The 19,398-nt window shown below is 38.7% G+C and overlaps 1 protein-coding gene across 1 annotated transcript in view; it reads right to left on the reverse strand.

The window, feature by feature from the left end:
- The window catches only part of LOC124153967 (lysyl oxidase homolog 4), a 264,123-nt gene that overhangs the window by 43,472 nt on the left and 201,253 nt on the right, over positions 1-19,398 (reverse strand). The window contains exons 6-7 of the mRNA XM_046527401.1: positions 11,850-12,111; positions 3,366-3,618 (exon numbers count right to left, since the gene is read on the reverse strand). Of these exons, the coding sequence (XP_046383357.1) occupies positions 3,366-3,618; positions 11,850-12,111 (515 nt within the window). The remainder of the gene's footprint in view (positions 1-3,365; positions 3,619-11,849; positions 12,112-19,398) is intronic.

Here is a 19,398-nt window from a genome sequence, read left to right on the forward strand (position 1 = left end):
TATAATACTCCCGGAAACGAAACTAAATTAATCAAAACTCCGCCGCTCATAGTTAAGCTTCGATTCCAAAAGCTGAGTGCAGGGGGATGAGAGGAAATAATTTTTGGATTTCTCCATTTTCCGGGTTATCGCCGCGTTTCGTGGTCAGAGGTGACGACCGTTTCGCCAGGATTCCGGGCGAAACTGTCATCACCCCTGACCACGAAACGCGGCGATAACCCAGAAAATGGAGAAATCCACAAATTCTGTACGCCAATGAAGACTCCGAGACAAGATAAGAGGAAATAGTTTCGACTCATTACGTTTGACATACGTGTAGAGAGGTTAAAACATTGAGCTTAAAAATAGAATGGCCTGTTTGCGTTCACCGTTCTCCTGTTAGTAGTAAAAGGGTAGGTGCACCATCCATTTAATGGCGGTAGGCCGAACCTCTACTTCATTCAACCATACTTCGTACTCGGTGTGCGGGTCGAAACTAAAATGTTTGAAGGTGAAGAACGTGGTCTCTCCGGTACGAACCATTATCTGAGTTTCATTTTGTCCCAGACTTTTAGTTTAGTTTCGACCCGAAGTAGTTTTGACTCTGATTTCGTTTCGACCCCGATTTTAGCTTCCTGGGTTTAAATATTTCGTTTCGTTTCTATATTTCGTTCCCGGGAGCAAAATTATTGAAATTTTACTGGTTTTGACTTTCGCTTAGTTTCGATTGCCATCCCTGACTGCAGCACCTAACATATTGTGAGAACGGATATTCCCACAGGGTGTGATGAAGTTCTTCATTTCCTGTTACCATCGCCTCGGTTGCTGTGTCGAAGACAGAAATTTCTCAGGCACTACTGTCAGCAAAATTTAATGAATCTAAGATGATTGTGAAAGAGAGTAGATATTGCCCAAGAAAAATACAAGAATACATTGAAATTGACCGGACAGACCAACGGGAAAGCTGCTGCAAGAACTGGCAGTAACGGGGCCCAATGGAATGAGGGCGAAATTTGTGAACCGACATCTTCGACCTGAAATAGTACCTATGAAACTGTTGTCTTCGCCACAGGAACAGACGTGGTAGTAACCTAACGGATTTCCTTCTCAAAATTTCCAATACAAAGCGCTGCATGAAACAAGTATTTTTGTTAGAAAAAGAATGTAATATTGGCTTAGGAGAAATATAAACGATAAATTGACCATTAATAATGTGATGGAGTCTATAACCACCAGTTATTTTTTTATCCAATAATTATAATTATGGTAAATAATAAATAGCCCAAATAATAAAAAATAATAATTGTGGTAAAATTAAATTTATGTATATTTTAAATATATGAGAACGCTGGACAACATATTTGTAAGAGTGCCTAACTTCCAATGGAGGACGGGGTGAGATTTTTTTTTACTATTAACTAATCGTTGAAGGTATTTATTCCTTGATGACTCTTACATGCATGTATAAACCTAGATTTCTATACTTAAGCCTTTACATTTCAAACAGTTTAGTTCGGAAGAAGAGGCTTCAATGAGGAGATCGTTGTGGATTAGGTTTTTACATCGTTGCCAACTGTATTTTATGCGTGAGAAAAGTTTTTTCCAATACCAGGACTGTCCGGTATCCATAGTCTTATAGATATTAAGTAGACCAGGATAAGATTGCATTTTTCTTCACGGAGAAATCACGTAGTGGGCTGATAGTTTTATGAAACACGACCTAATCATATTTATTTGTCATATTGTGCCTTGATTATGGGCTAATTGGAACTAGTCATCACATGCATCATGTCCTAGCGGAAAATGCAGTATGCATCGCCTTATCCTACATCTTGAAAGTGTTCAACTACACCGACCGCTCTTACGCATCTCAAGAACCGTTTTAGTGCCGGCGCCATAAAATTTGTTTTCGTTCCCCGGTCGTAAATTTGCTTCAACGTTTTCTTCACCGAGGTCTCCTGTCATGACTTTTATTTTCTCCTCTCGTGAGTAAGCATGGAATTTCCTTCCTAGGAAGTATTATGCAGATTAATTGAGCCTGATTTCATGGTGCCCTTAACTCCGGGATCTCATTCCACGTAATGGTTCCACCATTCCCTTTTGACAGGCAACGCTGTCGCTAGCCAAACACTTTAGCATGAAGGATGGCAGGCGATCATTCATCCGACAGATTGATCCCATCCGCATTTCGATTACACTTCAGAAGAAAAACGACTTCTGTCGTACATGGTAGATTCTCAACTTCCCCCAGGTAAGTCTGAGCGATTGAAGATTCATCTCTCGCGGATAATCTAAGGGTTTTCGCTCCCGTTATCATCTTAATATGGTTATAAAATTTCTTCTGATCCAATCAGCGACAAAGGATGGCTAGAAGTTTGGCGTTGGAGATCAAAATGGGATCTATAGGTTTCTTCACCTTATGTTGCCAAGAGACGAGTAACTTGATACCATTTACTTACCAAGCAGATTTAAATAGTCGATTTTTACGTAAGAAACTCAGATTTTTATAGCAGCATAGGATCACTGTTTATAACGCGTGATGCTGAATAATGATAGCATGATTAAATGTGCTAGAAAATAGGCTGTTATTTTTCCATTGCCATATAGTACGACGAAGAATAGGTATAGCACCAATATGCATCTCGTTACATTGACTTGATTTAAAAATAAAATAAATATTTGAAAAATCTATGATGCTTCAAAAAAATTTCATAAATTACTTATTTACTATGAAATTCGATTGTTTGAATCGCCGATTCATTACAATCGCCTATCCCTGCCTTGGTCTTCATATCTTTCGCAAGAGTTAAATTTTCCCGGAACCAGTCAGTTTAGAATTCATTTTTCAGCTAGTTGTTAGAGTGGAACATAATTCTGTATTAGTGTCACCGTATACGAATGCATTGGTTCACTGAATATTCTTACTTTTTGCTTTTTATCAATTCTTCGTTAGCCTCTTGGCATAGGTTAAATTTAACATTGCTGATTTGTAAACAATATGACTACATTCAACTCATATTTTTAATCATTTATCTTATTGTATTTCTTTACTTTAGAGAATATTTAATGCAAGGGATTATAAATTGTTTTATTTAGCATCTGAGGATAGGATAATTATCATATAGGTAAATTTAGATACTTAGAAAAAAAATTATCTTATCTATTTTTTACCTAAATTTAAATAAAATATCTTGTGAAAATAATCCACAAACGTACGGAAATTTATCGGGTAGTCGAATAACGTTGAAAACTCGGTTCACTCAAGAACGATGTTACCCAGACGGCGAATCGTCATCCATTTACGGTTGTGGGGATGAAAGGATCGAAGTCCTGCTTAATAGTGCAGCGGATTAACTGCTGCTGCGAGCAGGATTCTGAAGTCTCACCTTAAACGTGTACAATCCAGGACTCAGTTCCGTGATGTCCACCCATTGGCAGTCGATGTTGTGTCGGTAGATGTCGGAACATCCGACAGTGATCCCTTGGTCGCCGTAGTTGGCGCATGCGTACACCGGCTTAACACCGGGCAGGCACTGATTGTCCTCGAGGCAGAAAGAGGCCTTGTGTCCCTCGGCCACGCGACGTCCGCTGAGGTCCATCACGTCGAAAGTGGCGAACACCTCCATGCTATGGTAGTGCCTGCTCGCGCGACGAAGAAGAAAATGCTATTAGGTAATTCGTTACTGTCAGTGGCGCATTTTGAGGGGGGAGTGTCACGCCATTCTTATCAAATGTTTTAAAATTTTGACAAATTTTAAAAATGTTGATAAAAATTGATTTTCATATTACTATTGATATACATTTCAAAAATTTAAATTCATTTTATCAAACTTTTTAAAATTTAATAAATTATAATAGATTTTTAAAAATTTGATAAAGTTTTAAGATTTTTATCAAACATTTAATTTAAATTTACTCGATGGTCTTTTCAGCCATCATTCAGCGAAAACTAAATGGTGAAAAATAAAATCGAGAAAAGGGTGACAGGAATCAATTATGGAGAATTCATTTCCAGCCGGTGTTGAGATTTAATCTCTGACACTTGACAGGATGAAAATTAAACGATTTGGTTGGACTTTGAATTTTGAGTGTGTTTTGACGAAATGAATGGCGGACTCAGGAAATTTCTGCATGGGCGATATTGTTCGCATTTGTTTATCTTTAAGCTGTTAACGATGGAGTCTCCTTAATTTGAAGAGCTTTTACCAGTTAGACCCCCCCAGATTTTATCGAAAATTTATATTTTTATTTACATGGCAGAAAATTTTGCAAGGGAAAACGCCCCTCTTTCACGGGAAGTATTCCTTACTTTCCGGACCCAGGTCAAGACCCCTCCCCCCAAATTTGATGCTAAATCCGCCCCTAGTTAATAGTTTCTATGAGGCTGTTATTAACAGTAAATCTCACTACAAATATTTATTTTTTCAGAAATTAAGGGACACGCATCCTTATCTTAGTTATTTTAGTAAGTAATCCCCTCGTAACCTGACTGATGTGATTCGGAACTTATGTCATCTAACGCTCACGGTGTCAAGAATTTAAATTAAAAATAATATTCTTAATATTGCGTAAGCCTATATATATTTCTAAACAGGGTTTTATTCATTCCAGGATATAAGGCTCCATTCAATTACTAGAGAATATAATGATATTCTAAATATTTTCCATCTCTATTTTGTAATATCGGCTGAATATTTATGACTTGGTTTGTCTAGAATGAATAGTTCGTTAACTGGTAAGCCGAAACGAAGCCCATTTTCCAAAAAAGAACAGGTAGTCCCCATTTTATTTGTCATGTTTTTTTGAAGCGTATTGATATACAATATAACGCCAAGATACGACACGCAGGTGACGCGAAAGCGGTGGCTATGAAATTGAAATGTAAAACAAAGGGACGAAATGATTATATGGGGAAGGATTGTGTGATCCCAGGAATGGAATTGATCTGATGATTTTTAGAAAAAAGGCTAAACAAATAAATTAGATTCCAGCGTAAACAACTAAAAGAATAAAATTTGCGAGTAATACCGCCCACGCAGAAATTTCCTGAGTTAACCATTCATTAAGTTGAAACAGCTGTAAAGTTAAAAGTCCTAACAAACTGTCTAATTGTCATCCTTTTAAGAGTCAGCACTAAAATAATCAAGACGGGTTGGAAATGAATTCTCATGATAGATCCTTAACAATTTATTCAGGGGCGGATCCACGATTTTTTTCTGGGAGGGGCACAAGCAAGGCCGTATCCAGGATTTTGTTCTGGGTGGGGCACAACGATACCTCGTAATACAAAACGAACGCAATCATAATGGGACCGTATTAAAAATCTTGCATATTTTTGAGGGTCTGGGGGGGGGGGTACGTGCCCCCCACCCCCCCTGGATCCGCCTATGAATTTATCCATTTCTGGCAGGACACCCAGCATAGCTTGGGAAGGACAGTACCCAAAGAAAAGCGGGGATCTTGGAACTAGGAATCATGGCAGGATATTTAGGCACGCTGAACAAAAAACAATAGAAAAAACAATTTCCGTGTAACGCGCACGGAATCAGCTTATACCCCTCTCCACAACATTGACCCCTTTGTGTGACGACGTCTAAATATGTCATAATTTCAAATTTTCCATTAAAAGTGTTTGAGTTTTGTTTTTCAATATTATCTTTCTTTTGGCCTTTTCGCATTTTCCGTAGTACTTCATGCATGGTACCGCAAAAATCCATTTAGCCACAAACATTATGGAAGAGAAGCGCGTCTCCTTAGTTCGCACACCTTTCTAGCCAATCGAGAGGCCTCGTCGTAGACCGTAGGGGACCTTGCCTGCGTTATCGTACCTGAAAATATTGCGAACATTACAAGAATATTTTATCACTTATCTAAAAAGTTGGAAACGTCGATTTGTTTAACGCCGACGCGGCGCCAAAAAGGGACAAGTCGTCTAACTACACATTCTTTTTTACCGTCTACATCTGCCGATTTATATTATTAAAGATGAGCGCCATCCTAGTAGCACACGTAGGATGAATTTCGCTGTAATTGGGGCGTGGGATGGGGAGAGGCGTGCGGGGGGCGGGGGTCGGGAGCAGCCTGCCGCTTCTCTATCCGCGACGCTGCTTGGGCGATGGAATATGTTCTTCGCGGATAGCGGACGCGCACTCAAATTTGGCATTTTGTGGCTTAACGGTGGCAGATACGTCAAAATGCTCGAAATTTCTGTCTTCATGGACAGAAACTCGGCAACATCTATAGAGAATGACCATAATATATATTAAATTGCCGGCCTCGGTGGCGGTGGGGTAAAGTCCTCGCCTGCCAAACCGTAGGTCGTGGGTTCGAATCCCGCCTGGGTAGGTGATCCTTATCCAGGGCATGGATGCTTGTGTTGTACTTTGTTAACGTAGGAAACCCTCATTGTAAAATGACGTTATGTGGTGTTTACGGGGAAGTTGATAATAAATAAATAAAATTTTTGATTTATGACGTTCCCCCCGTAAATGGCATTTGAGGGAGGATCAGGGATTCACCTTTTAAGTCTCGAATGTTTCATGCCTTATTTTTAATCAGACCCACAACTTTTTTAATTGGGCCAGATGGATTTGAAAAAAATTCGATTTTTCCGATCCGCCCTACCGTACGTGTATAGACCAAAAACGTCTTGTGAACTAAACCCCCTAGCAAAAAGATTTGCACCAAGAGGATCCATAGTTAGGTAAAAAATCCTTTGAATCATGTTTTCCTTTTGAGCGTGTAAAGTGGTGCACCGGCCCAGCAGGATGTCCAACTACAGACGTCATATAACGTGACGAAAGTGCTACTTTCAGCTGCGTCCGACGCGAAGATCGCGTTGGACGCAGCTGAAAGTAGCACTACGGCATTTGAGAGCATGAGATGCACCTATGTACTAACTTTAATGGCAACCCGTGCATCCGCATGAACACGTATATTGGACAGACAAACAGGCATCTTCTTTTATTTATGCAGATTATTTCTTTCAATTTTGAGTATTTAGTTTTTGTTGAATGATGAATTCATCGTCCATCTAGAAAAATTCGGTTGCGTTACATTTTTCCAAGTGAAAAACTCTCAATGAAATTGGATAATATTCCCGTTGTCTCGTGACTTTTTGATTAAATGCGGGCACGGCTCATCTGAGATACATGACCACGCCCGAAATAAAGTAATTAGCCCAGAAATCAAGCAAAGTAGCCTTGACTTGACCGTGTGGAAGCGATCATTAGTAACACTGCGTCGCAAGCTTTTTGATTACCAATTTTTCCACTGCTACTTTTTTTCCTGATCAATTATTCGGTCTGTTGCCACGCGAAGGTGTCCGGAGCAGTAATATTTGGTCATGAAATAGAGCAATCTTTATGGAATTGGAATAGAATTCTCTTTTTCCCTCCAAAAAATGCTACTGCAAGTTCCTTGAATCCTTGATAATAGTCTGAGGGCCATGTTAATTGGTACTAGCGAATAAAAAACGAATTGTTTTTACTCTTGTGTGACCTACTATCTCAATCAACATGGTGGAAATACCCCACGCTCAAGGTAAATAATACTAGATTAGTAGGCACATAAATATATCTGACGACTAGTATCGTCATACCTTGTCATTTATGCATTGTCATTATTGCCTCTTGCATCTAAAATAAGTTTTAAGTATTGCCTCAGCATTATTTAAGTACATATCAATAATTAGTTTTTAAAACAAACATTTATGTATATTTTTAGTAATTTTACCTCTTGGAAAAATTCTATGATGCATTACGTTTTTATACTAGACAACGGATAAAAATTACTATTTTTTCTAGTTTAAATTGGATAACCCGGGCGGTGGGGATGGTATAGACCCTCTTAGCCCATATCTGGATCCGACACAGGGGTATTCCAGACCCCTCATTCCCTCTGATGATTGAGTGAGGACGCTTATAAATACACCTGTCATTGCAAGTGAATATAATTCCAGACATTTATCCGCTTTAGAGGTGTTATTTGGTTGATCTCGAGCGTAAACAACCTATTGATAGCGGACGAGAGAGAGAGAGAGAGAGAGAGGGAGGGTGTGAGGCGATGAATGATGGATATGTCGTTGGCAGCGCTGATGTTATGCCCGACGATTACTGATGTGGGGGAAACCAACAGGATTGCATGCATCGCGCAGTATCACGGCGACGATATGCCACGAGTGAATAAATCATTTATTTGCGAAAAACCGCGTCTGAGCTATTTAAGATTCATCTCTCACGGATAATCGAAGGATTTCCGCTCCCCTTATAAATTTAACGTGGATATAAAATTTGTTCTGATCCAATCAGCGATAAAATTTGGTAAGATGTTCGGTATTGGAAATCATATTAAATACTGAATGCTTATTGACCTTATTTTGCCAGGAGACGAGTAACTTGATCCCATTTATTTACTAAGCAGATTTAAATTGTCGATATTTACGTAATCATCAATCATTAAGAAGATCAGAGTTTATATAGAGACGTAGGATCGGTGTTTATAACGCGTTAACCTGAATGATGATACCGTGAATGAAAGTGCTGAAATATTAAGAGTAAATCTCCATTGACTAATTAATTAATAATGAGGAAGAATAGATATGGCATCAATATGCATCACGTTACAATGACTTATATCAAAAAAGTATTCGAGAAATCTGTGATGTTTCAAACAATTTTCATAAATTTCTCATTCACCGTGCTATTTGACTGTGGGCTAGATATTAATCCAATATATTAATTACTAAACCAATTGTTAGCGGATGAGAGAATGTGTGAAGCGATGAATCCTGAAATTGTTGTAGCGATGAAGTGATGCCCGTCGATTACTGATGTGGGGGAAAACCGACAGTATTTCGCGGATCGCGCATTATCACGGCGACGATATGCCACGGGCGAGTAAATCATATATTCGTGCAAGACCGCGTCCGTTCGCGTGTGTGTCTGTGCAGCAGCCATGCCCCTCGAAGCGAACGGCGTACCACGAGGGAAGCTTCCTGATTGATTGCGTCCCATTATGTGGAGAGGAGGGTAGCTCTAGAGACGCTCTAATTGCCAGCGGAGAATCAATTTTCATGCCGCCTTTATTAATGTCCCGCACCGACTCACCGGAGCAGTTTAATTTTGTGGCGTTAAGACAACACGACATCACCCCTCCTCGGGCCCGATCCGAATGACTTCAGATGCTATTATAGTATAGCGCTCTTTTCTTAATTGATTGATTTTTCTTAATTGATTTTGCCCCATCACTCTGTGAATGAGGCAAGTCTCAATGGCTTATTGTCCGTATGCTCCCCATCAATTCTATATATCCTTGCAGCTCAGAGAGCACAGCCTTACGACACTTGCATAGTGTATTCACTACGTGTAGATGCGTATGCCTTACGTTGCACGTTGCACCCTTTAAAAATATGCAATACATTTTCTCCTATTATAATTCGATATATTGATTGGTCATTCGTTGATTAGCATTTTTTTTATTTTAGGCCTGTTAATTTGGATTGAAGCTAATCTTTGCGGAGGCAGGTTTCTTAAAAAGATTCATGTAGTTCCAGATTTTACCCTTTGCATATCGGGAGTTTTAGTAAATAAATATGTATCCACAAATAGGATTTAAAAAAAGATTTTGATCATTTTTTTAGACTTGTTTGAGAATCTGAACTTTTTGGGCGCTGAGGGCAGGATGAGTGCTTATTACGGTATCCAAAATATTATATGTTGACCCTAGATGTTACGGTGTTGCGAGCTTTCATTTATCGTTGATTATAATGCAGCAAACTTTTTTACGTGATTTTGCATTTATAACATTAACATCTGCAGGATTTTATATTAATAGTTTAGTATTTACGCTAAGAGTAAATTTTTCTTGTAAGCGGGTGTTTTAGTAAGAGAAATAGGGTAGTTTCCTTCATCAAAGAAAACAAAAGGCATTGATGGCGATTCGTTACCCACCATTAGTGTATTCATAATACACAAATTATTTGGTTTTTGAAATACCGGTTTAGACGAATGGCAAGGGTCAAATTTTATCCTCATTTGAAAAAGGCCAGATTGGCGCCCATGCGATTCCACTCCACGTGACGTCACAGGGACCTAGTTTCTACACGAGAGGATAGGAGTTATGCATCGTCAGAGGCTACCAATGCATGCATGAGTCACAGAGCTCAGGGAAACATGTCTTAATAATCACCTATTAAAACTGGCTAAGGTCGGAAAGTTTTCTTCGCTTGATAAGGTATTTTTAAACCTTTTTTAAGCCATGCGCTACCAGACAGGAAGGTACTCAGCTACCCGTTAGCATCCTGCGTCCTATCAGCGCTCAGAGCCTCGATCAAGGTCACCTACCAGGCGGGAGGGGGAACCAGAAATGCGTTGTACGGACTTTTTCCCTTCATTCCTACTTACGCGTCGCGTTTTCGCGCGCTTGAAATTTTTCACTTTTCATTTGATCGCGAAAAATAGATATCGTCATTTAAAAATCTAAAAGCGTGAATTACGTACTCCAGGAGTAATAATCTTTCGATTTAGGCAATAAAAAAATAATAGGAAACCACCCTATTTGACTGAAAATTATGGCGTGTACATAAAGCATGAAGGAGAGATATTTGGTAGAGGTACCAATCCAACAGTTCACCCAACACCGCAGCCTGGTACACTCCCACTTTGTAATATCTTTCTCCTCTTACCCGCTCTGCCAATTAGTATTATTTTTATCCTTGGCCCATATTCTTTTATTGAATTACTCAAGATACTTACCTCAATTACGTTTTCAGCATCATCTCTTCTTTGGGAAAGTTCCCTCAGGTTTTACACCTAGTGAGACTCCATATTGGCCAATGTTCTCTAGGAGTACTTTTTCAACATCCTCATAACTAAGTGTAGAAGGCTCATCAAACCTTATCCCTTTAGGACGTTGAAAAATATTCGTCTGCCAAAATGTAAGTGTTACACCGGAGAAGAATTTTCCCAATATATCCAACGAGAAAACCTAAAATCTGTCACCAATCGGAATAAACGGAAACAATAGCATAAAATGGGCCTTTTTGACCCATTGCCATAGAGAATACTAAGTGGCACTGGCAGCACTCACTAGAGATTCCTAAGGTTTTCAAGGTTCGAAAGTATGGAAGTGTAAAGTAGTGGGAACATTTCCTTCTTGGGGTAACATAAGCAAAACCAAGCATCGTAACTATGAAATATCATGCCTGGGACAAAATAACCCAAGGTAAGGGCACCACAAGCCCAGCTTAAAGAGAATTTCTGTGTCATTGCTACATCTGAAATTCATGTGATAAAAAGTAAGACCACCAAGAAGTGATATGGAAAATACTTCTCATCGTATTGCATCAAATTTACTGATTTAAACATATTTTTTTGTACGTACAAGTAATGAAATAGGCCCAAGTAACACTTACCGTATCTAGGGAATGAAAATACTTCTCATCGTATTGCATCAAATTTATTGATTTAAACATATTTTTTTGTACGTACAAGTAATGAAATAGGCCCAAGTAACACTTACCGTATCTAGGGAATGTAAATATATAGGAGGGATAGGTGGAATAGAATGGGTTTGTGGCAGTCGCGTAGCCAGGAATTTCGTTCGGGGGGGTGGTCCAAAATCAGGGGGAAATTTTTTTTTATAAAAACAGGGTTATAAGTAGAGGGTTGTAAACTAATGGTAACACTTTTTATTATCGAAAAAACTTCATTTGTCAAAGAAATCACTCTTAAATTCATGATTTTTCAACATTTTGTTTTCTTTTATGGAGGGAAATAATTGTGTTTTTATATTTCGGAGGGGGGGGGGGTTAGGACCTCCCCCCTAGCTACGCCACTAGTTTCTGGGTAATATTGGGGATGGATGCTTACATGTGACACTGGTGGAACTCCCAGAGGTGTTTGGGCACGGCGGGTCGGAAGTCGGCTGTTCCCGCGTTGATGATCCTGGCGGTGAATCGGAGCAGTCTCCGCGTGATGAGGTGCCACTCACCCGGCCTCTCCTTGTGCAGTTTGTAGGCGGGCGACGCCAGACAATTCTCTTCCATGGCGCACTGCAGGAAGAACAGCTGCTTGTCCTCCAAATGGGCCGACCGCATTATCTCCTGGTGGTCGATGACCAGATCCGCCATCTCTGCACGCCATTCATATCAGCAAAATAGATTACAATAGTAAACGATTCCATTAATTAGGATGATCAGCGAAAGCCGGCCAGCCAGGACCTTTTCCGATCAAAGGCCTGATTAAGTAGAATGAAAACGGTTAAACTCTGACGAATGGTTCCTGTACCAAAACATTCAGCCAAAATAAAACTGATAACTTCAGGCTTTACTTTGTGAAACCTCTCCATATTGGAAATGAAGAAATAAAAACTTTGTAAGGTTCAGCTGTTGAGTTCACAACAGTGAACCTTACAAAGTCTTTATGTCTTTATTACCAATTCAGCCAAAAAATTATTGTTACGTATTTGAATCTCGGTTACGTTCGATGATTGGGAGTGGGTAGAAATCACGGATGATAGTTTATGTTGCAGTATATCCATACATCTCGAAGAAATTTAACATTTTGAGATTTTTTTCTCCCGATGAACCCGATGAACTTTTCTTTTGTTTTTACCACCAAAAATTTCAGATGCGTACCCGTAACACACACTCCTATGGGTTTGTATCAATCACACAATCAGTGAATCAATTGTCAGCTTTAAATGTGCTAAAATATAGCTCTAAATTAGGGAAATTTTTGTGGTGCAGTGATTAGCACGCTCGACTCTCTATCCAACGGTCGTAGGTTTGAACCCTGTCGCCTTAAGTAAATTATTTTAAAAATTTAATTTAAAAAATCTAGAAGACAGTTTCTGGGATTTTTTGGGAGGCGACTCCTCTGGTGAGATACAGCAGTTTCACCAGAATGCAGTGATGGTGAAGATCCTGAGGATCAGTCCAGTACCGATTGCCATACCTTCAGGCAAGAGTGACGTTCACATTTACACCGCTATCGTGAAATTCCTCCTCATTAACAAAAATATGAGTTTATGCACGAAACAAATTTTAGGGGCGCTTGCTGATTTAATTCAAATAAATATTGTGTTCGCGCGTTATGAAAATGAGTCACACTTGCCCAGTAGCCCACACTCCACTCGTTGTGAGATTTGTTTTCAGGTGTCTCAGACGGACAATAATTTTACCGAAACTCACTTTTTGAACAGAGGAAGGTCGGAGCTCGATCTCGTAAACCTTGGGGTAACTCTGTATTCTTTATCTTAAGATTCGCTGCCGTCGCTCTAACTATCCACGCAATAGGGTAGTTTCCTTCATCAAAGAAAACATTGATTGCGATTCGTTACCCACCATTAGTGTATTCATAATATACAAATTATTTGGTTTTAGAAATCCCAGTTTAGACGAATGGCAATGGTTAATTTTAATCTCATTTGAAAAAGGCCAGATTGGCGCCTATGCGATGCCACTCCACGTGACGTCACAGGGACCTAGTTTCTATACGAGTAGACAGGAGTTTTACATCGTCTGAGATTACCAATGCATGCATGAGGCACAGAGCTCAGGGAAACATGTCTTAATTATCCCCTATTAAAACTGGCTAAGGTGGGAAAGTTTTCTTCGTTTGATAAGGTATAGTGTTGCCGCGAGACTCGAGACTTTCTCGTCTCGTCTCGAGTCTCGTCTCGTTTTCGAGACGAGACTCGAGACGAGACCGTAGGGTAGAATTCGAGACGAGACTCGAGACGAGACCACCTTTTGACGAGACGAGACGATACCAATTCCACGAGACTCTCGAAAGTCTCGAAATTTAGATACACGTCCTTAATTGATATTAGGTAGGTATAGTTTTATGCCTAGAGGCTTATAGGTTTATGCCTAAAACTATATCCTTCAGTTAGGACGAAACACATTTTACGTTTTTCTTAAGCATTATATTTTAAATACAGCTGAATAATAACTTTTCGATAGATGATCAAACTATAAACTAGAATATTTGCTGAAAAACCAATTTCTGAATGCATGAGCGACACTTATGGAGCCAAGTAAGGGAGTGTTATTGGCTGACTACTTTTCCTTGTTTCCCGGGATAATTAACTTGGAAAATTGGAGCCTTATTTTCATGTAAAAAAGTTCTGGCTAAACTTTCGAGAGCCACAGCCTTGTGTTACAAAAATGTGTTACGTGTGGTGGTCAGCCCCTCGCTCGGTATCTTTTGCTTTGGGTATTTCCTGCAATTATTTCCTCTTGATTTCTTCAGGGTTCAAAGGTATTTCTTCATTCTGGATTTGTGGAAGCATCGGTGTATCGTAAAAAAAGACTGTATTATACAAATATAAAATTAGGACGTATGACGAGACTTATTCCGCCTCGGTAAGCGATACTGCACAAAATAATAGATCGTAACGAGAACACCAGAAATCGTGTATGACTTTCGTAAATTGCAGTTTCCTTTTTCTTTCTACCGTTTTTTTTTGTAGCAATCCATCACAAAATTCACGTTTATATTAATACAGTAATACATATATTACTGCGCCCTTCATTTCTAAATTTTTCCTAAGATTGCGACGACTGTATAATTTTTATTACAGCTGAGAGGAATCCTAAATTACCTCTATTTCGATCGCTTCAACTCTAATGGTGAAAGGTTTTCACACGCCGTGCAAACTCCAAGTTATACATTAAGTAGGAAAAATATATTAAGATTCTAAAATTTTTACAATTATTGAATGTCGTAAGAGACATAAACGTGTTTATAATTATATTCATTAAAATTCTTATATAGTTATTCAAGCTGAACTCCCCTGAGATCCTGCCAACTTCATTTTTTTCTTAACTATGAAGTCTGTGGTGCTGTCATCGGCACTAAAATCTCAGTAAGCTGAAGAGTCATGGTAACATCAATTTTTTATCTCACTCATTTGAAGATACTCGGAGAAAATGAAACGTGAATCAGCATTTTAACTTTTCTGAAAGAAAAAATTCGAATCGGTTCATAATTGGTAGAGGATATTTCGAGGTGGTATTAGTACCTTCGTGTATTGCGATCTCATTACCCTATTGGAGTTCCATCCCTAAGGCTATGTCCGGAAACATTTCACCCGCATGTAATTGCAAAACAATGTGGCTCGCGCGTCTGTTACCTAATAATTATTTCAATGTATTGCATATTGTAACAACTTGTGGAGAGAAAGTCGTACTTAAATATGTTACAATTGTAATTAATTTTTTAAATTTATGGTGAAAAAATGTGTCCTACACAGTTATGCCACACTTAAGATAATCCGGGAAAAGCCTGTGGCGGGGGCAGGAGGGGACTGTTGGCCGCACCGCGATATACAGGGATATATATGTCACCATATTTTGTCTCCGGAAGGCGTGTGGGCAAGGATAAATATCTGAGAGGAAAGTGTTGGTTCAAATGAAAAAACATCAACTCGGTACAATTATTTACTATAACCTGATGCCTTCTGGAATAGATTGCGCATCAGAATGCTCACGCAAAACTCCTTTAATTTTACCATCATTTCTTTGGCCGAAAAATGATTTTCCCTTGGTATTCATTTAAAATACCATAAGGATACCACCAAATAAAATCACAATATTTTTATTAGATATTTCTAGCTGTCTGCACTTGGTAAAAATATCTGCTTCTTCTACGTAGCTTATAATTTCCTTCTTTTATTTCCATGAAGGTAACTTTTATTTTCAACTTCTTCCTCGGGAGTAATATTTGTACCACCAAGATCTCGCCATCAAATATTATCCCATCAGGACTAGCAGCCAAAAAAGTGCATTTTAATCAACAAAGACACCTCCGGGCAAAACTTTATTTTTGCTTGATCTCTCATATTCCCTGAAGGCAGATTTTTCATTGGCATTTCCCCAATAGGTTGCCTAGTTTCCTCTGAAGGAAGGAAGCAAAACATCGTCAGCCAATTTTGATGTTTGATTTCCTAAGATTACACATACGACCAAAGGAAGAGGCTTGAACCTCTTCCACTTTTCTGACTGCCACGTCCCATTGAGCATTTGATCTCTAGTTTCCTTCTCTTAATTTTCAAGCCACCTTAGTTTCATTTTTACTGATGAAAGGAAATCACTCATTGAATCGTGGTTGGACAATGTTACGTCACTTTGAACATCACGAAATCACGAATGAGTCTATGATGATTGTCTGATCCCTCTATTCGATGACGTTTATTTTTGGATGTTGCAGATAACTCCATACACATTTCCTCATATATTCCTTATCCCTTTCTGAGGAAACAAATTTTTTGTAAATTCTCCTCGGCTCTTGTCTATTAGTTCTATGTGAAAAATGCACATTGTCTTTCATATTGGAAGTTACTGATGAAATGGCGCACCTAGTTTCGTAGGACCCGTTAGACATAAATTTACTCTCTTCCCTCTTATGTACTTTGCCACGTAAGAGTTGTAGAACTCCTTAAGATTGTTATTGACATTATATATAATAAAGAAATAGGGGACTGACTAGATAAGAGACTGTTAGCATAAGCGATATCCTCCCATAAGCCACAACTGATGAAATGAGGGATCAAGTGTTCCTCTCCTTCTTTGGGCCCTTTGAAATAATATGTATAACATTTACTATGGTTTTCGAGGGTTATATTTCCTTTTCTTTAGCCGGTTACTCTCCGATATCTCCACTTCACGTAATTAGACGGTTGTTCCATTTTCTACTTTCCCAGAATAAAATCACATTCGACAGCAAGGTGGAAAAACAAAAGGGTCTCTCCCAGAGGTTGGGGAAAAATACCCATAGGTAGTACCGAGATCAATTTTTTTAAACTCGGGTTATACTTGGCAGTATTTAAAAGCAGTAGTACCTTATCGATACTAGAAATACCGGTACTTGTATAGAGGTACTTCGACAGCGCTGCCATTTTATGTTTTATCAATCACCTAACTACTAAAGTAATTGAGCGTTGATAATATTACAAGCGAAAATAATCTTGAAAAACATAGCTATTAACAATGACGGCATAATTTACAATTCCTATTCATGAAGATTTGATTACACGATTTAGATTTTTTCTGCGGGTATGTTAAATGACCTTAAAGTATCAATTATAAATGAAAATGTTCTAATTAAATATGACTTGAAAAGTAATTTTACGAGAATTTCAGCCAAAAATCCAGTTCAAAATTATTGCGTGTTTTGACTATGGCTACATGCTTCACTGCTTTCGATGGGTTTTCGTGTAAATGCCTGTGAATGACTTTTTCAGTGTAATCGTCCTGTATAATAATCTAATTTTCGGAAACACCGGATAATTATAATAGATTAATACGAAAGTTTATTTTTAACTTATTAACAAATTTTATAAATTACGAATGTACTAGTATACCGGTATTTTTTCGCCGGTGCAAACGAGGGAGTACTATTATTACTATTTAACCCCTCAAGCGTGACTTTAAATGCCCGTGGCCGTTCCCTTAGTGTGCGCGAAACCAACGTCTGCGTCTTCTGAATACCATGCCTCAAGCGTGAAAGACACACAGTATGAGTTTGAAAGTTTCATTAGGTATTCCTATCTCTTAATCTTCCATGTATGTACTTCCAGTGAGTATATATGTGAGACATATCAGCCTGATTTCGATCTGTGCCTCTTAATTGCCTCTATATGCTCGAATTTTTTTAGAATATTTTTTCCAGCTGATGCCAGGATGGCATCTAGGAGCGGCGTCTAGTGGACACGTATGGAAGATAGTCTTCCACTTACGCTCCGATTTATGTGCTTTCTTAGCGATTGTGTGTTCAATGTGGGGACGCTGAATGCCTTACTCAGTGGTTCATTATCATCTCATCTTCTGTCTCATCTTTTCCTTTCTCTTTCATCGAGGCAATGATAGTGAAGGCTTGGACCGTCCAGGCATTGTCACTCAATAGTTCTTGGAACCTCGAAAGCCTGCCAGCATCTGGTATCTTATTTACTACGTTGGAAGCTGAGGGTTGGAGTTTTTTTCACGCTTACGTTTGCTTTGGTGGTTTTATTTTTTTCGGCCTTGGGCCCCTTCCGTATATGTTGTTGAACCCCTTCTTAGTTGACCATGCCTTCTAGCTCTCGTGAGTGGTCCGATCAGTGTGTGCTTGACTTTCTGGAACAAAAGAGTGCAGCATGTTCTGATACGACTTCGTAAGTTTCAATTGGATACTCCCTTGACTCCAGGTTCGAAGATTTATAACATCTCATTTTTCTGTGAATTTTCAAGAATATAATTGGGAAGAGATCGGCTGTGAATACGCGCCTCTAACCTTTGCGTGTGATTTAGTTGAAAAGAAATATCGCCTATTCGTGTAAAAAGGATCCTTGGAATTTGAGTTATTTTTCGATTATGAAATAATTACAATTATAGTGACTGAGACAAACCGTTACGCGGCATAGTTTCTTTAAAATTTACCAAGAAAATTCCAAAGCAAAAAAAGCGCTTTCAAAAGTGGGTTCCCAAAACTCTGGTGGAAATAAAATTATTTCTAGGGTTACTCATATTGATGGGAATAAATAAGAAACCAAGCTTCAGAATGTATTTTATCGGAAAACATGTATTCGAGACTCAATTTTTTCTCGGTGTAATGGGAAAGGAAGGGTTTTCATTTCTCACCAACTTTCTCTGTTTTGTAGATAGAAAGAGGAAGGAAGTTGTAAAAAAAAGAACCTTTCCACTATAACATTTCGCCCATTAGTGAAATTTGAATCTTAGTGAACAAAATTATAGCAGGACAGAATTTAGAACAGCACAAAGGATGGCTCTCGGATATCGATACGGAATGTGCTCGATCGACCAAACGGCATATTTTGTTCAACAAAATCCTCAAATTGAAACATATAGGGTTGAAAGAAGAAACTGAGTGAGATAAACATAAAGAGATACGAGACAAGATACGGATATAAAACTGACCTGGAAACTGAGTTTTGAGAAACCCCACAGACTTTTCAGCTACTAAACACGGTATACAGGGAGCAGGCAAAAGTAATCGGCGCTGAAAATTGTAAGTACGTATTAATAATAATCAAGTTCAAAAAATGTTTAAGAGATTATATTTTTTTGAAAATTTTTCGGTGATCGATTACGATTATGTCTACATTCAATTTTTAGACATTTTTCGTTTTATGTTACTATTTTATTCATTGATTATCAATAAAATCAATGATTTTAGCACCAGTTTGATTCAATTGGTGTTCAGATAAATGTGTGTTTGCAATTTTTATTAATGGCTCTTCTATTTTTAAGACCTTCGATTCAGCGATTATGCACGCAATGGAACCGACGTTAAATTTATAATGGGGGAAACGAGACGAGACGAGAGTCTCGTCCGAGACTCGAGACCGAGACGAGACTGAGGTTCACGAGACGAGACTCGAGACGATACCAGAGGTCAGGAAACGAGACTGAGACGA

The sequence above is a fragment of the Ischnura elegans genome, chromosome 2 (genome assembly GCF_921293095.1).
Source record: "Ischnura elegans chromosome 2, ioIscEleg1.1, whole genome shotgun sequence".
Classification (NCBI taxonomy): Eukaryota; Metazoa; Arthropoda; class Insecta; order Odonata; family Coenagrionidae; genus Ischnura; species Ischnura elegans.